This window comes from Hippopotamus amphibius, chromosome 13 (genome assembly GCF_030028045.1).
Source record: "Hippopotamus amphibius kiboko isolate mHipAmp2 chromosome 13, mHipAmp2.hap2, whole genome shotgun sequence".
Taxonomy (NCBI): Eukaryota; Metazoa; Chordata; class Mammalia; order Artiodactyla; family Hippopotamidae; genus Hippopotamus; species Hippopotamus amphibius.
This window is the reverse complement of record NC_080198.1, coordinates 23,425,899-23,444,638: the sequence shown is the minus strand read 5'-3', so window position 1 is coordinate 23,444,638 and position 18,740 is coordinate 23,425,899. Positions and strand designations below refer to the sequence as shown.

General features: G+C 44.8%; 1 protein-coding gene across 16 annotated transcripts in view; it reads right to left on the bottom strand.

Moving 5' to 3' along the window:
- The window catches only part of MAGI1 (membrane associated guanylate kinase, WW and PDZ domain containing 1), a 622,148-nt gene extending 607,990 nt beyond the window's left edge, over positions 1-14,158 (bottom strand). For 8 of the 16 annotated variants that reach the window (XM_057704342.1, XM_057704344.1, XM_057704345.1 and 5 more), the window contains exon 1: positions 13,293-14,154. In XM_057704342.1, the coding sequence (XP_057560325.1) occupies positions 13,293-13,605 (313 nt within the window). In that variant the 5' untranslated portion in view covers positions 13,606-14,154. Of the gene's footprint in view, positions 1-13,292 lie in introns of all 16 variants that reach the window. The other 8 variants (XM_057704350.1, XM_057704351.1, XM_057704358.1 and 5 more) reach the window with 3 other exon arrangements.
- Positions 14,159-18,740: the final 4,582 nt, after the last annotated feature.

Sequence of the window (18,740 nt, the reverse complement as noted above, 5' to 3'; positions counted from 1 at the left end):
GGGGTTTCAGGGCATATAGTCGTCTCAACTTGAAAAGGATCCTTAGTTTTGTCTCACATCCAAAGTCCTGGATTACATATAGAATATCCTATCTAAAATCTGAATTCCTAGACAGTCTCTTGGAATGTTCTTACTCTGATACAGATATGGAGAGAGGGAAGGCAACAACAGAAGGAGAGAAGAGAAACAGTCCCAATCCACACCTGGCAAAATCTGAACTCCATGTTGGGCTTTTGCCGCCAATGCCACAGTTTTCATTTTATAGACACCTTTCTTTGCTTGGCTCTTCAACAGAAAAACCGCATGGCCTAAACTTCTAATCTGAATTACCTAAGTCCCCTTCCCCATCCTAGTAGAGCAAACCGGGTGCCCGCCACAAACTGCAATGTAGAACAATCCATTTCGCAGGCAGGAAAGAAGGGCTGCACTGGTTTTCAAAAAGCAGAATTCTACCAGATAACGCTGGCCTGGAGAACAGATGCTCACCAGTCTCAGAGGTTGTGTTCTGAAAGCATCTGCTCTTGAAATAAAAGTCAAGGTGCTGATTTACCTATAGAATGTCCAAACAAGTCATGTAATGAGGGATTTTCCTGCTAGATTTAATATCTCCCTAAGAAGTATACATAAAACTCATGCATCCTTTTATTTGTAAGGCCACACATTTCACAGTAAAATCACCTTAGAGCAGAGAATATATACTATTCCCAGTACATATTCATATAAATGTCATCATCAAGACACTATTTTGCACCCAGTTCTAAGATTCAGCAGACCAGGACCCTGCAATAAAACAGTCAAACAGTCACCATCAGCTGTCAGAATATATCCTCTCCCCAGCTCCTCGCAATCCGAATGGGAGAGTTGTCACCAGCTGAGCCTCCAATAATCTTACATGCGCTACAGGGACAAATTGGACCACTTCTGGAACTTATTTTTCACTTTAACACACATTTGTGGACCCTCACTGAGTTGGTTGCTATCCTGGGCTCTGAGAACACAGACAAGAGCAAGAAATGTGATGACTGCTCTTGAAGAGATGAAGTGTGAGAGACATCAAGAGAGAAAGACAAATACATCAAACAGAGGCTGCAAGCTTGTTGCCTGAGGACCAGATGTGTTTTGTTTGGTTTATCCATGCTTTTGCAAAACTTTGAACCAACACTTTTACATTTTACAAAGTTCATTGTTTTTTAACAATTCAAGCTTCTGCATTCTCTTGAAAGCCTGAAAAATCTGGCAACAGTAGGTGATGTCCCCACATGTCGACAACAGTCTGAAGCTGAGAGGCTCCCTTTTACCCTAGTCCCCACCACTCCCTAATGCCCTTTAAAAGACCCACTCAGTGTTTGCAATTGTGATGACTATTATAGAGGAACAATTCCAGTGCTAGGTAGGATCTGTTCTAACTGAGATAAGTAAAGAAACAACAGGACTCTCACATCCAGGCAGCAAGGATTTAAGTTGATAAGCAGTCTAAAGAACAAGATGATGGCAGGTACTAAGTCTTAAAAAGATAAAATTCATGTAAGCCAAGAAGTTCTAGATATCTAGCCAAAGAAAATAGAGGAAGAAGGTCACTCAAATGTATGTATAAGGATATGCATCAGTGTGTTGTGTAAAACAGGAACTGAAAACAACCTAAATGTTCACTCTGAAAGCACAATTTAACATACTACAGCACAACCAAAAACTGATTTCAGTCATCAGAATGGTAAAGTGGACCTACATGTAGCGTAGAAAAAAAGTCTGTCACATATTGTTAGGCACAAAGAAAAATCTCACCAAAACAGCATGTGTAGGATTATCCAATTTTCATAAGAAAAAGACCCTCCCAAAAAAATCTACCAAAAAACCATGTATGTGTATTTATATATGTTTATATATATAAATGTCTCGATAAAAATAGAGTAACACATGTATTTCTCTTGAGATGGGATTATAGGCAATGTGGATATATTTTCCTTTCATATATTCATATATTTCTCTATCATACACATTGTTTAAATGAGGGAAAAAAATTAATTTCACCTTGAAAAAACAATAAGCTGTGGAAGCACTGACTAGCAATGGAGAGTGACTGACAGTCATCCAAGATTATAACGTTATTTGAGTTTTTTAAAGGTAAGAAATCAAAAAACCTAGATGTCTGTGCTTTCTTAAAAAAAAAAAAAAAAACCAACAATAAACCTACATGCTCCAATACCAAAGAAAGTCCTTTTTTAACAACTTGATCTTGAGTTTTGAATTCTTAACCAAGTCACACAGACTTAAACAGGCTGATAGTTGGAGGAGGAAATGAACAGGCTCTCCCTATCAGATGTAAATTCCAACGCTTCGCCAAGAATCCAGGTGGTAAAATACTGACTCTATTTAAATCAAGCCAAAGTGATGCCTTCCGTGGCTGCATTACATAAGCAACAGGCTCCATTGCTGCACACATCTGGTCAGAATAAAGGCCCTCTAAGACCTTCAACACAATTAATTCAATATTTTCCCGACAGTTCAAAATGCTACAACAACTGGCAGACAACCATCTTAAATCATCACGGAAAAGTCAGACATATGGCTAAGTATATTTAATATGCTTTAAAAATAAGCCACAGATCTTCGAGCCAACAAGATCTTAGGCAAGAATTCTTCTTATTTATTTAAAAGTTATGCCTCCTCATTACCTCAAAAGAATTCAATTCAAAAGTGATTGCTTGAGTACCTGGAGAGGGCAGGGATTACAAAGAGACAGAAAACAGGGATGCTGCCTTCAAGAATTCAAGAAACACATAAGCCAGTGCAGGAGACAGACAAGCAAACCTACGCTGCAAGATACTATTGTGACTCTTGAACTCATGATGTGCGTGGGGAAAAGGAAAGAGAGAGAGAGCACACAAGGAGGAAAGAATCAACACTGCTGTTGAGGGAGATCGGGCAAAACAGAAGGAGAAGGCAACAAGCAGAATTGCTTGAAACTGTGAAGCGGCACCCTCCGTGTTCTGGCCAACAAACACTCTGGGAATCCATTTTTTTTTTTTTCTGGGACCCTCTTTGGTGGGGTCACCAGGCATGGTATGCTGACTCAGGCAGCAAGGGTACAGCCCAATAGAGGTCAACACACCTCTAGTGCAGAAACTAGGATAAGAATTTTGGAACCGGGCAGATCTGAGCTTGAATCTCACCTGTGTCGGCTGCCTGGGGGCCAGCATACATTACTTGATCTCGCCTGCTAATTTTCTCATAGCTAAAATAAAAATGACATCATCTACCCAGGCAAAACCCTAACCAGGGTCTCCGAGACATCTCAGAAGATCAATATATAATACTTAGGATGATTAATTTACCGCTCCTATTTCAGATTCCCAGTCTCAACCATGAAGTTATACCTTCAAGCAGAATTTCTCAACCTCAGCCTTAGTGCCACTTGGGGCTGGATACTCTCTGCTGTGGGGGGCTGTATTGTGCACTGTCGGATGTCTCGCAGCATGCCTGGCTTCTTCTCCCTCAGTGCCACTAGCACTCCCCCTTCCTGAGCTGTAACAACCAAAAAATGTCTCCAGACATTGCCCAATGTCCCTTGGGGATCAAAATCACCCCCAGGTGAAAATCACTGCTTTAGAGGAACTCACTGATGGGTCTTCATTTCTCAACTGAAAATTACCATGGCTGCAGGACTTCCCTAGTGGTGCAGTGGTTAAGAATCCACCTGCCAATGCAGGGGACACAGTTCAAGCCTGTTCCGGGAAGATCCCACATGCTGCAGAACAACTAAGCCCGTGCGCCACAACTGCTGAGTCTGTGCGCCACAACTACTGAAGCCCACGTGCTTAGAGCCTGTGCTTGGCAACAAGAGAAGCCACCACACTGAGAAGGCTGTGCATCGTAACAAAGGGTAGCCCCTGCCCTCTGCAACTAGAGAAAGCCCGCATGCAGCAATGAAGACCCAATGCAGCCATAAATAAATAAATAAATAAATATTCAAAAGAAAAAAAATTACCACAGCTGCTATTAGGTAGGTATTGTGGTAAGCACTACTTACACGCCAAGCAGAGAACAAAGCGTTTCGCAAACGTTTTTCTCATTTACTCCTCACACCCACCCTATGAGGTAGGTATTATTCTCATTTTCAACTGAAACAACGGAGGTTCTGGGAGGTTAACAGGCCCGTAGTTCTTCAGCTAGAGTAAGAACCAACCAGTTGGACTCCAAACCCTTCTAACACCAAGCCCCACTGCCTCTCCAGCCTTTCCTGATTTGGGAGCCCAGATATGCTGCCAGGAAGATCAGAGGACCTCAGCGTCAAGTTCTCAAGGATGACCCTTGCTGGTACTGCCCTTCCCAGGACCCCCAGGAAAAAAGGAGAGAACCTGTCCTCCCTCTTCTCCTTACTGAACCTGGGTCCCAATGACAATCATTAGAATCAATTTGTCCCCAGTGACAACACAGAAGTTCAGGCAGCTCAGACCTCCACCCACGCACCCTGAGATCTAGAGGTTTCCTTCTTACTTGCGGGAATGAATCCCATCTCAGCCTTTTTAAAAAGTGGCACATGAATCAGGCAGAAAAATAAGGGCTTCTTCTAGACTTGAAAAGCTCTCGAGGGAACTGTGTACCACAATCTCTCTCTCTCAAGAGATTCTTCTCTTCCAAGTGCTTTCCAATGGGGAACATTCAAACAATAAAAGAAGCCAATATTTTGTGAGTGCTCACCATGTGCCAGGCCCTGTGCCGTGTGGTTTACCTCCGTCTCCTCATTTTATCCCTCCATCAGCCTCAGGTAGTAGGTATCATTATCCCCATGTGCAAGAAAGAGGTGAAGTATCTTGCCCTGAGTCACCCAGCTAGTAAACTGAAAAGCCTGGCTTCTAACTCAGACCAGCCCGAGTCCAAAACCTGCCAATCTACAACACATCGATAAATGGACACTTGTAGATTATCTTACGAGCAGCCCTGAAGTCCTGTTAGCACTGTATATGGCAATAACTGTGAAGCATGGCTTATAATCAGGGCATAATGGCCTTTTAATTGCACCATCACGCCACTGTCCATAAAGAGAGCTTCAAGTCTCACCTCACAATGGGCTGAAAGATTAACCTTATTGCGGAAAACATAACTGCATCCCATTAAAGGCGTACACTAATGCCTCCGTTGGCAATAAGAATGGGGCTGACACGTTAGCTGCCAGAATGTAATTCTCTTACGTAACTCATTCTCACCATACTGCAGATGGTAACAGGAAAGGTCTATACACACAGCTGACAGTGCCCAGAAGAACATCTCATGGTCCACTGGAGGGTGAGAGAGTGTGCAAAGTTCCCTGACACACTCAGCACGATGCTGCTTTAAATCCCTAAAATAAAGACCATTTGAGCCAGGCCAGCAATGCTCAACGTCTTCAAGAATATTCCTAGATCAATCAGTGGAGCTCTATTTAGCCCAAGTCATGGACTGCAACTGTTAAACCCGTATCAAGTTTAATGCAATCCATCACAAAGTACCCACATTTTCAGCGACTGTCAAATGTCAGAATTTTCAGAGGCAACCGAGCTCAGGAGAGAGTTATTCTAGTTCTAAGTGACAGTGGATGTTCAAGAAATACTTGAGTAATTACTATGTATCAGGCACTATTCTCGGTCCTGGGGATGCAGCAGGGAACAGATCAACAGCAGCCCTGCCCTCTGAGAGCTTATATTTGAGAGACAAAATAAGGAACTTAGTTATTTTGAAATGATCGATATATTATAAAGTAATATAAAGCAGAGGAGGGGAATAGGGAATGACAAGACAAGTGGGAAAGACCTGAAGTTCATGAGTAAGTAAGCCTCCCGGGTGTCCAGGTGGGGACCAGCAGGCCACGGCCGGGAGAGAGAAGACAAGTCATAGGCCAGATCATAGGGGGCCTTGTGAGTCACTGGGAAGACTTCCATTTTCACTCAGAGAGAGGGACTAGAGAAATGATTATAAGTAATGGATTACTCCATTCTTTAATGACTTGGCTATAAAAAGAGAGGATTACAATTTAATTATAAAAGACACTGTTCAGAATTCCCTGGTGGCACAGTGGTTAGGACTCAGCACTCTCACTGCCCACTGCCGGGGGCCTGGGTTCCATCCCTGGTCAGGGAACAAAGATCCCGCAAGCCTCGCAGCACGGCTAAAAATAAAATAAAATAAAAGACATTGTTCATATTACATCTTCTTGTTTGGCTACATGCCTTTAGAAAGGATGACATCCAGAACACACTGGCCCCTCCATGGGCCACTATACTATACAGCAAAAGTCAGCACCACTTGCTCGTCCTTGACATCCATGGGGGTTCAGCTGTGAAAAACACCAAAACAAACTGACCAGACATACTCTATGGATGTCGACATCCATAGGGGTGCAGTAGAGCAAATCTCCAGTGTTTACCAGGGATTTTTCAAGGTTATAGATCTCATATATGAGCTGCATAAAGACAGGCAGGAAGGCAGTAACCTACTTTTTTAGAATACGAATGTCAGCCCTTAACGAATTTGACAGCCTTTATTCTCAGTGTATACAAAATCAGTATATCCTGTTACACATATATACAAACTCAAGGAAGGGACCACTAACATCAGAGACTGGTGTTTTGCATTAAATAACCATCGTTTATAAAGCAACATCCTTCATGGAAACCCTTGTGGTAAGGAGATGTCAGGATGTTTTCTCTTATAAACCACTTAATTCCCCCTGGTGGATATCATCAATTCCGCCATCCGAAACTAGCTGGGTAATGAATGCCAACAAATGCAGTGAGCCAACTGTATGCCACTGCATCATAAGGTCAAGCTAAGCTATTTTTAAATAACACAGCCATTGGCAGAGGGTGGCCACCAGAAACAGTGGACGTACTGGGTTGCCTGTCCTTGCATTATTTTTTGTAAAAGCTGTAGAATGTTCCACAGTGCAACCTAAAAATATCCTTCAGAGAGTGGTCTTTTGGCAGCAAGAATAAAAACTGATTGATTTTTGAAAGTTTAAGGTAAAAAAAAAAAAAACAAAAACAGACAAACACCACGCACAGTTTAAGAGCAAGAGAGGACAAAAATCAGACTATTTTCTGTAGCAAAGATCCGATTTGCTGTTGGCTGGAAAAACTGTACACAGGGACAATGCTACAAGAAAACGGAGGTAAAGTGTCATTCTTCTGGGTGCTGACACAGACCAGGTCCCACAGGAACAGAAAACAAAAAAGCTCCTCATCATCCTGCCTGCTGAATGAACATCTGAAATTTCACGTCTTAAACTCCACCTAGAGTCAACAGGCAGAAATACTTAAATACAATTCATTGTCTTGTCTGTCTTTTATTCATAGCTCCGTATAAATTATTAGACACAGAGAATCAGCTGATCGGGATATCTGGTGACAAGAAAGGGAACATATTAGGACCCTAAACAACAAGACATCGAGGATGAACAGGAAGGAAGAAAAGATGTGGAGGGCCTAGTCTGCACTTACTATCTGAATAAGAAGCAACAAGAGAAAATTCCTTCATGCAGCCAACAAATTTTAGCAAGCACAGATGACTTGCCAGGTACTATTTTAAGTGCTGGGAAATAGAGGGGTGAACAAGTGAGAGAAACGTATTGTTTTCATGGACCCTACATCCCAGAGGCAAGAGAGACAGACAATTAAGGAGCAGCAGAAGAAAATAATGTGAAATTAAGTCAAGGCTATGATGACACAAACCAGGATGAGGAGATGGCACGTGATCCAGGGAGCTATCTTACATAGGGTCAGTGGAATGCTGGGGCCAGCTCATACTGGCTCTGGAGAACTAATTACATGCATCTCTTCCCATCTCCAGTGATGCTACAGATCAGGGTCTCCCCTTCACCGGAGCCAGCTGTTAAGCCTTCAGCAGCACACCACCACATGAGAAGGTCTTTCTGAAGAGACACGAAGGAGAGGAGTCAATCTTGTGACCATCTAGGGGGGACGAAAAAGCACACCCAGAGACCCTGCAGCAGAGTCCACGGGAAACCAAGCAAGACAAGGCGCTGTGTTTTAAAAAGAGAACAGAATTATTTTGTTACAGAGCTGCTGTAATATATTCCAACTGGTCAAAATAAACACGCAAGGTTAAAACAAAACCCAAAAGGGCACAAAGAACTATATTCAATTGTATGTGGTCCTAAGATCCTCATTACGGTAAGGGGAAGGCTCTGGCGGCAGTGTTGTGGTTTTTAAATTGTCTTATTTATTGTCTCCATTCTGTCTATAAAAAAAGTGGAGGGACAGTTTTGGTTCCTGGGTAATTTGCAAAACCACAAAATTCACTTACAAAAATATGTAAGCGTGACCTATAATATTACCAGTTTGGGAAGCTACAATCACACCCTTTTAAACTTCTGGAGTCTGGGTTATTCAGGGAATCTTAGCATTTGGGGAGCGCAAAGGACCTGAAGGGACACATCCACTTATTTTAGGTATGAAGAAAGGCCCAGAGAGGTGACGCGCCAGAGATGACAGCACTAGTGGCCCACCTTGTTCTAGAACCCAGATCACCTGCCCCACGTGATGCCGTACTCTCAATGGCACTCTATACCCTAGGACAGTGGTGCTCAAAATTGAGCATGCATCAGTCACCTGAGGGCTGTTACAAACACGGCAGAAGCTCTACCCTCCTGAGTTTAGGTATTGGTAGGGCTAGGGTGAGGCCTGGGAATCTGCATGTCTAACCAGTTCCCAGGTGATGTCAATGCCACTGGTCTGGGGACCTGACGTTGAGACCCACTCACCCAGGAACCAGGAGCATGGGTTTTGCAACCCAACACTGCTGAGGTGCAGCTCTACTTCAGCCACTTGTACAGCCCTTGTAAGAAATAAAGAACAAAACGCCCATAAAGCACTAGCTCGACCAAGGGCCTGGCACTTCCTGAAGCAAGCACTCAACAAACACTAGCCTCATCCTACAGCAAAGTTTCCTTAATTATCATAGTTCGCCCTTATCTCCTGTTTCACTTTCTGCGAATTCAGTTACACACAGTCAACCACAGTCTGAAAATACTAAATAGAAAATTCTAGAAATACACGATTCATACGTTTTAAATTGTGCACCAAGTGGCATGATGAAATTTCCCACCTTCCCACTCAGTCCTGCCCAGGACATGAATCACCCTTTGTCCAGGGTATCCTGCCTGTTAGTCACTTAGTAACTCGGTTATCAAATCAGCTGTCCAGGTATCACAGTGCTTGTGTTCAAGTGACCTTTATTTTACTCAATAATGGTCCCAAAGCACAAGAATAGTGATGCTGGCAGTTCAGATCTGCCCAAGAGAAGCCATAAAGTGCTTCCTTGAAGTGAAAAGGTGAACGTTTCCGACTTAACAAGGAAAGAAAAAAATCACATGCTGTGGATGCTAAGATCTACAGTAAGAATTTTCTATGCGTGAAATCGTGAAGGAGGAAAAAGAAATCTGTGCTAGTTTTGCTGTTGCACTTAAAACTGCAAAAGTTACAGCCACAGTGCATGATAAGTGATTAAATTAAAAAAATATTTAAAAAAAAGAAAAGGCATTAAATGTGTACAGTAAGATATTCTAAAAGAGAGACCACATTTACATAACTTTAATTATAGTATATAGTTATAATTTGTTCTATTTTCTCATGCTGTTGTTAATCTCTTACTGTGCCTAATTTGGAATGTATCACTTGCAGACAACAGGGAACTACTATACTTTTCCCTTTTTTCCATACACGCTAGAATGGCTAAAGTTCAAAAGACAGACAAGGTCAGAGATTTGGCAAAGATGTGGCAGAACTGAAACATTTATAGCAGTTTTATTCATAATAGCTGAAAAAATAAACAGTCCAAATGTCCACTGACAAGCAAAAATATAAACAATCTGGCATATGTACACAATGGAATACTACTCAACAATACAAAACAAGCATGATACACGTAATATGAAATCTCCAAAATATTTTGTTGCATGAAAAAAACTAGACACAAGAGTACTTATTGCATTATTTCATTTATATGAATTTCAATAATAGACAAGACTAATCCATGGTGAGAGAAATCAAACAGCCAATGCCTCTGGAAGAGGTGGGGGAAACTGACTAGGAAAGGGATAGGAGGGAAATTTCTTGGGTGAGGGAAATGTTCTGTATGTTGATTTGGATGACGCTAACATGAGCATATACATCTATCAAAACCCATCAAACTATATACCTAAGATCTGTGCATATATACTACAGGTAAATATATACCTATAGTATATATAGTAGATATATATGCTTTATTATATGTATATATAAAGTAACAAATATTTTATATAACACATATACATACATGTAAAATTTTTTTAGGCACTTTTGTGACAAAAGACTATCCTCTCCATTTAAAATGAACCAACTCCAACCTGGTAGATCCATTTAGCTTGATTCCTTCACAATCCAGGCCTGCTTCATATAAAACCATTTGCTACAGACTATTTTGGTCTGTGCATCTTTCCAGAGAGTTGCCATGAAATAGAAACAGCAGAATTTTCTCCCACAAGAAGACTGTGACATTTTCATACAGACAGTACCCAGAGTGACCCATGTCCCGGGCACTGGCTAATTCAAGGTGCAGACAACAAAAAAGTAACATTTTCCTGTACCATGTACCAAGCAGGAGCCTATCTAATATGATTAAAACACAGTAATGAAAGCACAGGAAGGGCAATTTCATAGTATAATTTAAATCTTATTCTCAATATGAAAGAGAAGGCTGGTGAAATGCTTTCTAGTGCTGTCTCTCTGTAATGAAGCCATTAGAAGAGCTACCTGTGCCTGTGTAATCATTAGAGGAAACAGTAGCTTTCACATTGTGGTGGATTCCAGGCCATTCAGGTGTCCCCATCCATATCTTTATTCTATCCCATTACAAGAAGAATACACACACACACACACACACACACACACACACACACACACAAACATTCTATGAGCATTCCTATCTAGCACACAAAATAGTTCTGGCCGAAAGGAAATAAGGTGTGAAGACACTACAGCTTCCCTCGAATCCAGAGCTGCCTGAATCCAAACACACTTTGTTACGTGACCGAAGTGCCTCGATGAGGTAGCCCTAGGACAATGCCTCCTGATCTTCGGTAACTAGTGGAGGGAGGCTTAGCCACAAGCAGTATCTTACACACTGAGAACACACCCCCACTGGACCCACTAGATACCAGCAGACCCCCCAGAGGATATGCAGGAACTCCTGTCTGTCCTTCCATCAGCCCCTTCTCCAAAATGCCCCTACAAGGCGACCCACAGCTGATCCCATCAAATGCTACAGTATTTTCTCTACAGTTCTATCAAGTCGTAATAATCCAGGTACTGATATGAACTTCATAATTCAGGTTCCTGACACTAAAAGCTAGACTTAGAAATAAATAACTGCCCCAATTCACTTTAAACATAACAATAACAGCTAATCTTTATTGAGCACTTCCTATGTGCCAGGCACTCTTCTGCACCCTTTGTACTTATTAGTTTATGTGATACAAGAAAGCCACTTTACAGATAAGGGAGGACACGTTCTTAGGTGAGGCAAGGTGCTGCACCTCAAGCAAAGCTGGGGAGATGTGTGATGAACGAGGCACAGTCTCTCCCCTCAATGAGCTTACCACCTTGTATGGAAATGAAAGAAGGGAACTCACTCATAGTTCAGAGTAAGTAAAAAACTACAAGATACACCTTTAGGGGAGTCCAGAGGAAGAAGGATTTGTTCATCCGGGCAAGATGCCTGAGGGCTTCTTGGAGGAGTGTGCAAGAGGAAGATGAGGACATAAATGGAAAGAGCTTTCCATAACTGTCAGTCCCTCAGCTCCCAAAACTACCAAAAGGCCCAACTCTTCTCCCTGTCCCCCTCCTCCATTTCACCTGGAACGGGCCTGTTTCCAAAAGAGGACTAGCTCAGCCCAACCCTTCTTTCCTCTAACACACTCCTCCAGCTGCTGCTTGCCCTTCCAAGCCAGCAGGCATATATGGGAACTGTTCACCAGGGCTCAATCTGGTGCTTTCACAGGGAAGAACCCGTGGCACAGGTGCCTGGCCATACAAGGGATCCCTTTAAGGGAATCCTGTCCTTTTCTATCGGACTATATCTGGGACTGCCCTGTGCCTGCACCAAACTAAGATGTAAGGAAACCCATCCCACCCCCACCCCAACCAGCAGCCATCAAAAAGGTCATCACTCCTCTCCAGGCTTCTGAGAGATGAATTTGCTTCCGCTCCCTCATCTCAACTGTGCCCCTCCCATGATCAATCTGTCTCCCATGGTCTGTCCCCCATGGTCAGTCCCCCACCTCTTCCTCCTCAGTGCTTAAGGCTCTGCAACAAAGGCTCAAACCCTCACTCTTGGCATCTGCGTGACCTTGGGCAAGTAACAGAACCAATGTCAGTCCCAGTTTCCTTATCTGTAACATGGGGTTTATAAGAACAACTCGCTCTCAGAATTGTTGTGAATCAGAACAAAATAGTGCAAGGACAGCATTTTACACAGAGCCTGGCACTAGTAAGAAGAAACAGCAGCTATCATCCTCATCACCGTCATGATGATGGTCCCAGTGATGGTGATGGTGGTGATGTTGGTGGCAGTATAAACTTGAGTTTGAGTGGCGCTGCAATATCGTCTCTATTCTTTCTCTCCCCCCACCGCGACCCACAAGCCTGCGGCCGGGCCACACGATGGAGACACATGCGTCATCCAGCTATGGGGTGAATGCAGAACTTCAGGCGGCGGGCTTTGGAACTGCCAGGCGGTGATGCCCTAACCCACCTGGACGGACGCGGGGTGACGCTGGTTTTCTGATGGAGGAGGTCCAATAACAAAAGACCTTCACCTCCTTCATACCCATTCTCCAGGTCTGGAAACAGACAAGTGACCAAAGAACGCAATAACTGCGCCTGCTGCAACGCTCGCCCAGGGAGTCAGGAGAGCGTCCACTTTGCCCCTGCCTCAGTTCCCCAACTCTCCTCCAGGTGCAGTCAAGCTGCGCTGCACTTGATGGTGGAGATAACAGGTTGGCAAACCAGGCCTGGGAAAATAAATCTCCGCGCTTCCCCGCGCAAACCCAAGCCCCTCTTTCCAAAGCAGGTGAGCAAACAACCCACAACCTCTCAACAACTTTGTGTATCTCACCATCCCAGGACGCACGGCCTCAACTTCCCCTCCAAGCGGTGTTTGCACGAGAAAAGCGGGAAAATCGGGCGGGGGGCGGGGGGAACCTCCGCAGGTCGATCCCCTTTTGTGGGGGCGCCTCCGGGAGGCGCGTCCCGTCTTACCTTGTCTGACGGCTTTGAAGGTGACGGCCTCCTTGCAGCTGTCGATGACTCCCAGTACGTCATAGCGGGGCAAGCCGGACACCCGGATCCCCTGCACCTCCAGAAGCAGCTCCCCCTCGCCCAGCCGAGGGCCCTCGCCGCCACCGGGAAGCCCCGCCGCCTCGGCCGCTGCCACCGCTCCGACATAGGGAAACTCTCCGTTCTCCGCGCCCCCCAGCACCGTCACCCCCAGCTCGCCCTGGGGTCCTCGCTTCACGGTGCACTCGTGAACCCTGCTAGTCCAGTGGTTCTTCTTCTGGATCACTTTCGACATGATGAGTTATACCCCTCCTCCCCCCCAAAAAAAATAATAAGAAGAAACAGGTGCCCCCCCACAGCACAAGCCCCCAAGCCCCCGCTGGTTCATGGGAGAGACATCTCTTCCCAAATAACGCAACGGGAGAGAGAAACTTGGCAGCCTCGCTCCCTGCACACACTCGCGCACTCAAGCCATCATAAAACAAACTTTCTGGGCTTCCCCGCGAGCCCTGCACAGGCGCCCGCGAGCTTTGTTTGCATTCCGGTGCTTCTCGGTCCACGTTCCGGCGCCTGACCGTGCTCTCTGGGACCAGAGTCCACTCTGCGCCGCCTGGGTTATTTTTTTCCTTCCTTCCTTCCTTTCTTGCCTCTCAGAAATGCGGTGTCTCCTCTTTGCCTCCCGCCTGGTTCGCTTTCCCTCGCGGGCGGGCTGTTCCTGAGGGTAAGGGAAGCCCTTCCAGCCAGTTGCTGGGAGCCCTGGAGACGCGGCTGCGTAGCGGGGGTGGGGGGGGACAGGAGGGAAGTGCCTGCGTCCCCTTTAAGCAGATACAAAGGCTCGGCTTGTTTTGTTACAGTTCATTCTATTCCGCGCTGCCGAGCGCTGCGGCCGGCGAGAGGAGACGCGCGCGCATGCGCCCCGCGGCCGCCGGCCGGCCGGCCCGCCCCACCCCGCCTTCCCGCAGGGAGAGATTCCAATGTGCTTCCCGTCGGGTCCTAAAACCGACCTTCCGTGAACAGGCAACTTACGCACCCCCTTCACACACGGCTTTTATTCCTCCTTTTCTATCAGTGCCCTCGACTCAGCAAAACCCTTCGAGCATTTGGGGGATGCGCTCGTATTTAACGCCAACTGCTTGCAACTTTTGAAAACGTGGGAAATCTGGCTTTGGCATTTTAAAACCCTTTCAAACAGGTTGGGGTTGGGGAAGCTCACACACTCACCCTCGCGCTCACACTCACGCACACGCGCACGCACGCCGGCCTAAAGCTTCCTCACCGCCTTTGGTCAGTGGCCGGCCACGCTGTCGGTCACCCAGCCCGCCGTGCCCACCGCCCCCCGCCCCCGGCCGCATTCCTCTCCGATACCCAGAATCCGACCCTGAAGCCTCTGTCCCCCGCCTGCATAGCCCCCGCGGCTTTGGAGCGGGGTCTGCCCGTGTGTCTGCTATCCTGTGGAGGGGGGCCCATGAGGGTCCCCTGGGTCCCCCAACTGGAATCCCTGTGAGCGTCCCACGCACATGCACACACATGCACACACATATCTGCCCCCTTCAACTTTGGGGCCAACTTTTCTGGACACGGGAAAACTGTAGGCGAGGGAAAGAAGCCAAAAGCCAAGAGGGGCTTCGGGTCTTCAACCTAAAAGGGATCTATCTAGCTCTTTAACTCCCTTGCCGGCAGAGACTTCTGGAGCCAAGCATCTGTCCCGAGCTCAAGTTCCTGAGCTGGGCAGCCTTTGGACCCGCCCCGGGGCCGGGAGATAAGGATCTCTCCTGGGTCTGGGATCTGCACCCGCGTCCTGGCGCCCGCGGGGGCGTGGGCGCGGCAGCCACCTCTCGGAATTGGAAGCCCCAGGGTCCGTGCCTCCTCCGGCGCCGCCCTGGGGCGGGAGTAGAGCCGGCTTCTGTCCCTGCTAAGTTTCGGAACGTGCTCGGGGGCTGCGGACAGAAAGAATACCCTGCACCGGCAAGGCTGCCCTCCCCAGATACTCCCCATTTGGCCTGGGCGATAGTCACCCAAGCATTTTCTTTCCGTCAGTGATTTATAACTTGTTTATTCATCTTCGGTCATAGGAGAAATTTCAAGTGCTAAATAAGGGAGGTGAGTGTAAAGAACTCAGAAAGAATGGAACGCTGCAGAGGTCACCTCTGAGAGCTGGGCTCAGGGGGTTAGCTTCCTACTGGTCCAATGTCTGTGTGACCTTGACCGAGCTCCGGGACCCCTCAGAGCCTTCCTTCCTCCCTTGTTAAGTGAGTGTAACAATACCTCACAAGATTCTTGGGAGTATTACAGGGAGAACACTTGTAAAGTGGTGTATAGTAGTAGTAGTGGTGGTGGTGGTGGTGGTGGTGGTGGTGGTGGTGGTGGTGGTGGTGGTGGTGGTGGTGGTAGCGGCAGCAGCAGCAGTAGTAGTAGTAGTAGTAGTTGGAAAAATTAGGAATCATTTGGGGTGTCACATTAGATGATAATTCCTCCTCTCCTTTCTAAAGCTTAATATATATAAGCATATTTAAATATTTTAAAGCACTGTTTGTAGGGTGCTATGCTAAGCTAGTAAAAACAAGAGAAGAATGTTGCTGTTTCTGTCTTGAGAGAGCCAGAACTGAAAAATCCTATTGCCTTGCAGTATTTGTAAAAGAAGGAAGTGGCCAGTTTTCCATGGCTCTTCTTGGTGAGGGAAACTTCATCCTTAGCCTCTTTTCTTGGAAGATATCCATTTGTCTCCAACGTGACTGGATCAAGATGAATGAGAAATTCAAAAGGTTCATTCCCACACCCAAACACAGATCCAGCCAGTTAGAATCTTAGGCATGGGTTCTACTATCTGGACTTTTAAGGCTCCCCTTAAGTGGCGCTGGTACACAACATTGAGGACCACAAGTCTAACATCTTGATTGCTGAGCATTTTTTACATCACAGACCCTTTTAGGAGAAGAAATCTGTGGTCCACATCTTCCTGTAGAACGCAAGCTCCAGGAGAGAAGTGAAGTTTGGTTTACTGATGCATTCCCAGTTGCGAAAACAGTGCCTGGTACCTGGTTAATGCTCAAGTATTTGGTGAGCGAATCCTTCCTCCAAAATGCACATTTTTGCATAACACCTTAGAGTGAAATCATAGATTCCCCTACAAATCGCCTGTAAGCTTGACCTTGTATGTTCACCACCTCCTCAGTCTATGTTCTAAGATTGCTTGCCAAGAATTCCCCCACCTGCCTCAAATCAGTGGTCCCCTACCTCCTACTTCACTCCCACCTGGAGGAATCCAAAAGATCACCACGACCAAGTGGCTTGCTGTTCCTCCCACTGGCATCAGCACCACCTTCCCTCTCCAGGATTCCACGTGTTTTTGAGGCTGAGAAGAGGGGAGGACTTGGAATTTGTCCCACTTCAGATTTTAGATGTGGAATATCCACCTGCCCCACCCCCTGCCCCCCAAAAAAGGGTACCTAAAGGTACAGACAGCAAGGTGGAGAGAGGTATAGAGAGACATATTATAATCCAGGAACATAAAAAGAAGTAATTTGAACCTCCAGTGCAGCTAAGACTGTCAATTTTTCCAGACATTAGGTTTATGATGTTCCCAAGCTCTCAGCTCCTCCTCTGACCCTTTCTGTCTACTGTTTCTCTTGGTCCAGTTCCTGTCCAGTTCCTGTGTCCCACCTTGGAAGCAACTTCAAGGCAGAAATAATCTTACCTATCCTATTTCAACCATTGAATCCTCAGGACCTAAATCCATGCCTTGAAGGGAGTGTGCACCATACACACTTGATGAATGAATACATGAATGCATGGATAAAGTGTGATCTTAAACTGTATAATATATGGCCTTTGACATGAAGCCCATTTAGATTTGGTGGCTAGAACCAATTTATAGATTTTTTTTTTTAAGAGTTTATCGTTATCTTGCCATAGATTTTTCTCAAATGGTTGTAAAGTGGGATCCTAGTCATCACTTACATTATGACTTTGACGATACATTCCAGTGGGCAAAATAATGCCATAAGATAGCTAACTTGGAGATTTACCATGTGTACCAGGATAATTATGTGCATTATTTTATTTAACACTACAACAATCGTGTGAGGTAGGTATGACCTTGATTTTCATGAATGACCTTGATTTTACAATTGAGGGAAGTGAAGCTAGCAAGTAAAGAAACTTACTCAAGAGACTGCAAGTGATAAAGCTCGATGTGAACCCAGAGGCTCTAACCAAAGCCAATTCTCAGAACCACCGCACTGTGAAGGTGTAGGATGTGGCTATCCACCATCTAGCATATTTGGGTACCAGCATTTTTTGGCTCCTGAATCTGCCACATAGTGTGTGCATATCAATTAAGTCACCCTTCTATCTCTTCTCTTTAAACTGAAGGAATATAAGTTTCCACTCCACAATCCAATCTCCAGTTCCCATTCTGTAGGTTCTGAAGATCGAATAATTTACTAGAATGTAAAGAGGATTAATTTGCAAACATTTCTAAAGTGTTTGGAGATCTGTGGGCTCTGGTACAGGTGACGTGCCAAATGTCCTTATACTGTTATTGCAGAAGCATTTCAACAATGAACTCTTTTTTTTTTTTTTTTTTTTTTTTTTTTTGATTGTTTAATATTTTATTGTAGAAAATTTCAAATATACACAAGGGTAGATAGAATATTATAATGAACTCCATACAGCCATCATCTAGCTTCAATATCAACATTTGCCAATACTATTTCAACTGCTTATAGCTCCTTTTTTCTTTTTTCTAGAAAATTTGAGAGCAAATTCCAAATGTTGTGCAAGTATAGTGTTGTGTAAGTTGTGTAAGTACTTGTTGCACGTGCAATGACAAATGATCCTTGAACAACATGGGTTTGAACTGCACAGGTCCACTTATATGCAGGTTTTTTTCAATAGTAAATACTATAGCAGTACAAGATTTGCATTTGATTGAATCCATGGATAGGGAATCTCATATGTACAGAGGAACCATGTATACAGAAGACCAACTTGAAGTATATATATGTCCAGTCCATTCCCTGTATCTGCTTCCCTGTTCTTGTCACTGAGTTCATCAGTACCATTTTTAGATTCCGTATATGTGAGTTAGCATACAATATTTGTCTTTCTCTTTCTGACTTACTTCACTCTGTATGACAGATTGTAGTTCTATCCACCTCATTACATATAGCTCCATCTCATCCCTTTTTATAGCTGAGTAATATTCCATTGTATATATATGCCACACCTTCTGTATCCATTCATTTCAACAATGAACTCTTAATAAACACAGTGGACTGAGATAAGTAAACTGACACGATAAACTCTGCACAAATTATAATCTTATTTTTCGTATAGCTAGTTCCACTAAAAGGAAAAGAATCCACAAATATAAATTGTGCATTGCTTTTCTTTCTCACAAATACATTTCTTTTCGAAGTTTTCTAGTTG